General features: G+C 39.9%; 1 protein-coding gene across 1 annotated transcript in view; it reads left to right on the forward strand.

Moving 5' to 3' along the window:
• ITGB8 (integrin subunit beta 8) overlaps positions 1–3,364 on the forward strand; it is a 42,376-nt gene extending 39,012 nt beyond the window's left edge. The window contains exons 12-14 of the mRNA XM_054161172.1: positions 1,485–1,588; positions 2,767–2,930; positions 3,024–3,364. Coding sequence (XP_054017147.1) covers positions 1,485–1,588; positions 2,767–2,930; positions 3,024–3,146 — 391 coding nt within the window. The 3' untranslated portion in view covers positions 3,147–3,364. The remainder of the gene's footprint in view (positions 1–1,484; positions 1,589–2,766; positions 2,931–3,023) is intronic.
• Positions 3,365–8,504: the final 5,140 nt, after the last annotated feature.

The following is an 8,504-nucleotide window of genomic DNA, read 5'->3' on the forward strand; positions in this document are numbered from 1 at the left end:
AGGGAGACTCCCTTTTTTGCTAGGAGTTACAAGGTAAAGACAAGGGGTAACGAGCACAAGTTGCTACAGGGGAGATTCGAACTAGATGCCAGAAAATTCTTTACACCATTTGAACTATCAGACATTGGAATAAACTCCCAAGGGAGGTGATGGACTCCCCTACATTAGACAGTTTCAAGGTCCAGTTTGACAGGGTGCTGGACCATCTCATTTAAACTATATTCTTATCCTGAAAGGTTGGACTAGATGATGCTTGTGGTCCCTTCCATCCTGGCATTCTATGAATCTGTGAATCTCTACCCTTCAGTTCCCACATGCATCCCAATGAGACTGGTAGGACTGAATTGGGAAGAGTCCAACATGATGGCATTCAGCAAGTCCAAGTGCTGGGTGCTGCACTTTAGTCACAACAACCCCATGCAGCACTACATGGGGTCGGAGTGGCTGGAGAGCTGCCAAACAGAGAGGGACCTGGGGGTGCTTATTAACAGCTGGCTGAACATGAGCCAGCAGTGTGCCCAGGTGGCCAAGAAGGCCAATGGCATCCTGGCCTGCATCAAGAATAGTGTGGCCAGCAAGATCAGGGAAGTTATTGTGCCCCTGTACTCAGCACTGGTTAGGCCACACCTTGAGTACTGTGTCCAGTTCTGGGCCCCTCAGTTTAAGAAGGACATTGAGACTCTTGAATGTGTCCAGGAAAGGGCAACAAGGCTGGTGAGAGGCCTTGAGCACAAGCCCTATGAGGAGAGGCTGAGGGAGCTGGGGTTGTTTAGCCTGGAGAAGAGGAGGCTCAGGGGAGACCTTCTTGCTCTCTACAACTACCTGAAGGGAGGTCGTAGCCAGGAGGGAGTTGGTCTCTTCTCTCAGGCGGCCAGTATCAGAACAAGAGGACACAGTCTCAAGCTGTGCCAGGGGAAGTTTAGGCTCAAGGTGAGGTTCTTCACAGAGAGAGTTGTTAGGCATTGGAATGGGCTGCCCAGGGAGGTGGTGGAGTCACCATCTCTGGGGGTGTTCAAGAGGGGATTGGATGTGGCACTTGGTGCCATGGTCTAGTAGTCATGAGGTCTGTGGTGACAGGTTGGACTTGATGATCTCTGAGGTCTTTTCCAACCTTATTGATTCTATGATTCTATGATTCTATGAATTGAAGGCTGATAGCTAGAGAAAGGGTGCTGGACCCTAAGCTACGCCCCCTGAAGAACTCCCGTGACAAAATGCAGAAACAGAGGCCGGATGAAGGTGGCTCAAATCCAAAGACTTATTTTGCTTTAAGGCCTTTTACGAGTTATTGCTGAGAAGCATCACGGGGAGAAAACGCTGAGAGAGGCATCGCATTTCAGGAAAGAAATAAATAAATGTCGCAATGTTTTTACTAACAACAGGAAAGCAGCATGTGCCAGCAACACGTCAGCCTGCTGATACAATCTCTTCAAGTGGAGTGCAGAGAAAGACAAAAGGGTTTTAATTACATTCTGATTTTACAGGAATTGTGTTCAGTGCCATCATTCTAGCAATGCATCTCAAGCAAAACTTGACCAGTGCACAACCTCATGTGCTTACCTGCTGCATTATATTGACCAGACTTCAGGTAGGTGACATTCTCTAGGCAATTGCACTAAGAGATGTAAAAATCTGTTGGGATTAGTAATTGAATTCGCCCTTGTTGCGATGCCTTTGAAGTGTGTGTCATACTACTAAAGAAGCAAAGAGAGAAAGGAAGAAGAAGAGAAAAACCACTCAACAGCTTCAGGGGAAGTACAAGATAAATAATAACAGGAAATGTGATTGGCAAGCATTGCTAAATTACATTTCCCAACTCATTGAGAATTCACATCTAACAATAATGAATCCTGCCTGAGCAATGCTTAAAGAAATATTTATAAAAATCTGTTATGGCAGCTGTATGTTTTATTACTGTGGATATGCTTACATTATTTGACATTACCAGAAAGGAGGAAGAATGAGCATTCAGTAATGTTTAAACATTGCTTCCAAGCATGAAAATCTGCACAGTTATGAGGGCTGTGGAAGAATAAACCAAACATGTAGTAAAGTCTCCTAAAGCTTAACCAGTCCACACTGCAACAAAGATGCAGGTAAATGGTGAGCTTTTGTCACTGCACATTTTTGTACATCTTTGTATCTTACAGTTGTTCATAAAGGAGGGAACTCAGTATGAATGCTTTTCTCATAGCTCCAGTATTAATTAAGGAAAGCTTACTGTGTGAGAGAGGTCAAGCAGTGAGGAGAGCACTGGACAAGGATTTGAATAAACCACATTTTCTTTGATATTTTGCCAATGATCTGCACTCTAATCATGTGAAGATCAAATTGTCTTGGCTTCATACATTTCTAACACATCATCCTCTCTATTTTAGCTAGAAACTTGCTGACATACAGAGAATGTATGGTGGCCAGCACATTGAAGCCTGAGCCTTAGCTCTGTAGGTTAAAGGAATAGATTCACTGATTTTCTACAGTGGATCTTAATTGGAGTGGCCTTAGCTCTGTAGGTTAAAGGAATAGATTCACTGATTTTCTACAGTGGATTTTAATTGGAATGGCTTTTCTTTATATGACACTCTTTGAATGTTTTCATGTGGCAGCTTTTGCCCTCAACACCCATTAAGTTATTTTCTCTTGACTTTTATCAGGTTCATGCTACATTTATGCCAATTTACAACGCAGTGGTTGATACAGCTGTGCTTTAAGGGATGTGCCCGTTCTGTACCTTAGGCTTTACACTGTGTTTCCCTTTCGTTGCAGAATGTTTCTCTGGACGAAGCTACTTTAGAGTCTTTTCCATAATCTTTATAGTTACCTTTCTGATCGGGTTGCTTGTTGTCCTTATCATCAGGCAGATAATTCTGCAGGGGAGTAGCAACAAAGTTAAATCTGCAGCTGATTACAGAGTGTCTACAACAAAGAAGGTAACTGATTTCAGAGCTGTCATATTCAGTAATCTTTTTCTTGCATATAAAACTTTGCTAATTGCTGATAAAAATTGTATCTCCTCCTTCAAGGATAAGATGTTTTTGCCTACTGTTTGTACAAGAACAGTAACGTACAGGCGTGACAAACCGGAGGAAATAAATATCGACCTCAGCAAGTTGCGATTAAACGAGACTTTCAAGTGTGACTTCTGAAGACAGTGTGTTTTCTGCAAGCCTTTGTTTCCATCATGCTTGACTTTTTACAAGTTACCTTTTGCCAGAGGCTTGACTGTTGCCTTAGGGTTTGGTTTTGTGCATTTTGTTGAATACTGTAACAAAGTGACATGTAAGCATATTCACGTAATGTGACTATGTTTGAAACGATAGCTGCTGTATTTTTTCTATTACTTTCTTTTGTTTGTTGTTTTGTTGTGGGGTTTGGTTTGTTTTTTTTTTTAAAGAAATGTGCATTACTACTGTTCAGGAACATTAGTGTTGATGTAGCACTTTAGCATCTTCTAATTTATTTGGTTATGGCCTAGAATGTAGATATGAACTGGTCTGACAAAGCACTGATCTCATTGTACATGTAGCTAGGACTGATGTGCTCTGTGGGAGTGGACAAAAGCTGTGACTGAAATATTAACATTGCTGTATATTATAGCAATAGATGAAACTATTCAAGCACTCTTAAGTAGAGTAAATGGTACTTTTATAGTCCTCTCAATTGACAAATTCCACTGTCTGCTTTAGCCTCAGCTTTTCCTCAGTACTTAAGAAAAACAACTAGATTAAATGAGTGCTTAATTACTGTGTGGATGTATAGTGTTGTGTGTATCCACACACACATATGCATGCACACATGCAGGTGAATTGTATGTATAGTTTTTTATATGTACTTAAAGATAATTTATGTCTGAAAAAGAGTGACTTTTAGCTTTTTTTTTTTTAACTTGTTTCAACATTAAAACTTCTATACAAATTCTAAGGTATTTGGAAACTAAGAAGTGGCTACAGAGTTCCTACAAGAGAGTTCCTCTGTTCACCAGCATCATCTACATGGTGATCACTGCCAGCTGACTTCACCTTTGGAGTCAGCAGTATCAACTCCACTGCAAGTAGATAAATTATACCAGGGCTGTGTTTGCTTTGCTAGCTACATGTCAGTGTTTTGCCAAATAAGGGCTTTGTTCTTCTCATCTGACGTCAGAAGTAAGTCTGATTTTACACACGTGTTCTTGTTTCAATGTAAATTAGTTGACAGGATTAGCTTTTTGTGAATTCTTGTGTAAACACTTCCATTTTGGTGACTGTGCATTGAGAAATGTGTTCATCATGGTGTGAAAAAGAACCTGCAGTTTGGAAGAAGGTGAGGAAAACAGGAGTCTTTTTGTCAGAAGAACACACTAACTGACTTCATGAATACAGGATCAAATTCTGCCTTCGGAAATGGGCAAGAACTCTTCTGAACACAGTGGGACCAATATAAGCTTACCTGAGAGCAGAATTTGAGCTACAAGGTCACACAGAAGCATTTTTTCATCCCTGAAACTGGCTATAGTGGTAGAAGACATGTTACTGTTATATGCTAGTTGGAAGAATCAGCCAATGGTCTGATCTACTAACTTTATGCTGCCAAAATCCTATGAAAATCTGATCAACCTCTAATGCACTAAAATCCTGCTGGCAAAACAAACAAAAAAATCATCTCAAAAGACAGTATGCAGTGTATAATTTTACACAGAATCAACCAGGTTGGAAAAGACCTCAGAGATCATCGAGTCCAACCTATTAGTCCCTGAGCTTTCTACCAGACAGGTCAAAGTGTCTCATTTATAGAAAAAGGGGAGGGTTCTTTACACTGACCCTGACTTTAGTAATAGTTTAATTATCATATCTTAATTATAGATTACTTCTGTAATCTATCAGGTATACCTTAAACTCTCTTTTAAAGCATGTAGAACCATTTTCCTCTTGTGTAAATCAACAGATTCAAACCAGTGGGATATAGAGAAAGGACTGATCAATGTTTACCTGCAACTGTCCTCGTCACGATTTACTAATGTTTTAAAGTCAGTGGGAAACAAAGTCTCTGGGTATCTGTTTTACTTAACCAGCCAACCAAATTTAAAAGCTCAGTGGAGAATTTCTGGGTATAATGCAAAATGTGTGATTATGCTTTTTAAAGTGTGATTTTTATATTATTTTTTTTAACAGAAAAGATCCCTCAGAATATATTTCCTATAATGGCCTTTAAAACATTTCCTGAAGTGATAGCTGATGTTGGTTTTTTCTTTAGGAATTACTTCTCACTGTTAGGAGAAGTTAAATGATATGGGTAGGGGACAATGGAGATGTGTTCTTTGTGGAAGAAAGATTTTGAGCTGTAACAACCATCTTCCAGACACATGACACTGCTACTGCTTTTCTTCTGTAGCACTTGGTTGGTGTTGCAGTGCTGCCTGTGCAGCATGGCCACTATTTCCTTATCAGACACCTGCCTGAATGTTTAATATGCTCTGGTTAAATAGAATGGGCTCACAGGACAAATTGCACTGTAAGCTGCTGGCTGTCCTGAGGTTAAGAAAAAGTATATTAAAAAAATACCCAACAAACTTTTTTAAGAACACAAAACTGAAAGGAAAAAGAAAAAACAGGGGAAAAAAAAAAGCTCCTCTTGCCTCTCCCTCATGGCTTTGCTGTATTGTGGAGGAGGCTAGTGAAAAAGAATAAGCTGCTGCTAATGTGACAGGTCAAGGCTTTTAGAAGGCCCATGGGGAGCTTATACAGAGCAGGATCCTTGGGAGGAGGCTTTGTTTCTAGGGATGGAATCTATCCATGAGAAACTCTGGCTTCACTTGGTACTTGTTTCCCTCTGCCTTTGACCATGTTTTTCAGAAGAGCTGCTGCAGGAGATGAATAGCCCAACAAAAGCCTCACTATTTAGGGAGCTGTGTTCCCTCAGCACATGACCTTAAATGAGAAAGCAGCCTGTAATTCACAAGGAATTTCCTCAGCGATTGCAGAAGGACTCTGCTTCCTATAGGGCTTAATATGGGAGATATTAAAGACGCATTAGTTCGTTTTCGCTTTCAATATATTGTACGTCAAAGATGCTCATAAAAATAGGGGGAAATAACTAGCCTCACAATAGAACATTCCACTTTTCTTAAAGAATATTTTTTTATACTATGTTTCTTTAAAAAATTAAAAGAAGGAGGGGGAAAAAAAAGTCAATAGTTTGACTGCATGTTGTACCCAACAATATGCCAGCAGATACTGTCGCACCTCAGCATTGGTTTGAGGAGCCGTTTTTAGATTTGCTTCCACAAACAGAGTATGTGCATGACTTTTCCACAGCACATTTGTTAATGTTAAATCTCATATATATCTCTCAAATTCTAATTGCACTTTTTTCATTATCCTTTTTTTTTTTACCTTTTTAACTGTTTTTTGTCCCTCCCCTGACATTTCAGAGGTGACACGTTTGTGCCGTTAAAAAGCAGGCATTTCACTTCAGGGTTTGTTTTTGTTGTGTGTTTTTTTAAGACCCTTAAGATTAAGAAGTACTATGAATTGATTATTCCCAAGCATCATCAGCACATTAATAACATTGCCACAAGAAGTGTGTGGGAAAATAGCTGTTTCATCCAGAAACCGTGCACATGGTATGTGAGGAATTTTCATTGTGCCCAGCTGAAATTCCCTTACGTTCGCAAAGAATGTTGAAGTGAACCTTAAAAAGGAAGGACATTTATATAGGCATAGTTTACATTTTAGCCATTATTTTCGACTGGATTTATTTTTTCCTCTCCATGGTGTCATGAAAACCTGCTATGTAAAGTATTCTTCAGACTTCAGTGGAAAAAAAATATATATTCCCAATCTGATCATATATAATATTGTTTTCCTGCTAGTGTGCATACCTAAACGCATATGTGTTGCAAACTGTGGGAGTGAACATCTGGAGCAGCTTCAAGGAACCCTTAATTCTAAAGTAGCCATGTGGCCCAGCGATGCCCAATGCAGAAAGGTGCAAGGGCACTGCTGCCTGAGCGGGGACTTGGAAAGGGATGGCTTCCTCAGCAGGGAAATGCCACCTTCAATTCCCTACGCTATGCCCTACAGAAATGGTGCTCTGAGACCACGTCTCCATTTGTCAGGGCAGGAAGCCTCTTCAAAGTGGGTTGGCTTGGCAGAGGTCATACAGTTTCTGTCCTAGGCGCTGCGCCACACAGTGTCCTCAGCATTGTAGGCTGCACTGCAGCTTCACTCCTCAGAAAACACTTGCATGCAACATTGCAAGGGACTGCCTGTGCCAGTATGTTCTGTAAACCCGGATGCTGCAGACCCCCCTTAAAATTTCTGGGAAGTCTTTGGGCATCTGCCCATTGACTTTCCACCAGCCCCAGGATCTCCACTAGCCAGCCATAAGGCATGTAAGGTGTAGCTGGGAAAGGGCACTTCTGACGGAGGCATTCGTGCTGAGTCAGTGCTGGGTGACACTTGGACTGCGAGCGAAGAGTAGTCCCAGTGTTCTGGCTGTCCATTTGCAAGAGAGGGGAGAGAACTATTTGCTAAGCAGAAATGGAGCAGTAGCCAAGAAGAACACTACTTTTTAATGATGATCTTGACACTGCTCCCAGACATCTCATGGACGGTACGGAGAATTGAAATTCATGGAGAGGGAAAAAAGGTTAAAATTAGTCAGCATGAATGCATTTCTGTAGGAAGCCAAATCAGTGGGGTTTCACTGAGTGCAAGCCAGCTGAGCATGGTTGGGCTTTCTGGGGAACAAAAACATAGACAAGAAAAAAACACTAAAATCAGTAGATTCTTAAGCTGTAGAAATGCTGCTCTCTTTCTGCACACTTAGGGAAAAAAAGGTACTTATTAAAAAAGTCATATTAAAATGTTTGTCATTTGTTAAAATAATGGCTTCTGTTCAAATCCTAATATTTCATCCTGATACCTGCGTTGTGTTTGGTCTATTTCAGTTATATTTTGAAGGGAGATGTTGAGAGAGGAAAGATTTTTTGGGGGGAAGGCATTAGTGTTGGATGAACTCACTGTGCTAACATCTTCTTCACTTTCACCTACTACTGCTTCCAAAAGTAAAGTTAACTTTAAAGTGTCTTATCTAGCAAGGGTGTGACAGCTATTAATAATACTGCAGTTTTTAACTTTCTATTTAACATATGCTACCTTTTGTAAAAAAGAACAAACCAAAAAATATATGCAGATAAATAATATTTCTCTAGATTTCATGCATAGAGAATGTTAGGAAGGGAAGACGTTTTAAATTTATGACTTCTTACTGTTCATTTTACTTTTTAAATGATACTTCTAAATCACTACTTTTGTTTGTCTGGAAATATACTGAATATTTTCTTATTTAAAATAGTATACTTTTATAGCTCTTTATTAATTTCAGTTGACTACTAACTTCTATTTTGATATTTATTAATGAGTTGACACTGTAGTATATTGAGATGTTTATTTTTCTATCAGAGCTGTAACAACTATGACATAGCATTATTTTAATGCAACATCATTGTACTTGCTCTCTAA

This window comes from Dryobates pubescens, chromosome 4, assembly GCF_014839835.1.
Source record: "Dryobates pubescens isolate bDryPub1 chromosome 4, bDryPub1.pri, whole genome shotgun sequence".
Taxonomy (NCBI): Eukaryota; Metazoa; Chordata; class Aves; order Piciformes; family Picidae; genus Dryobates; species Dryobates pubescens.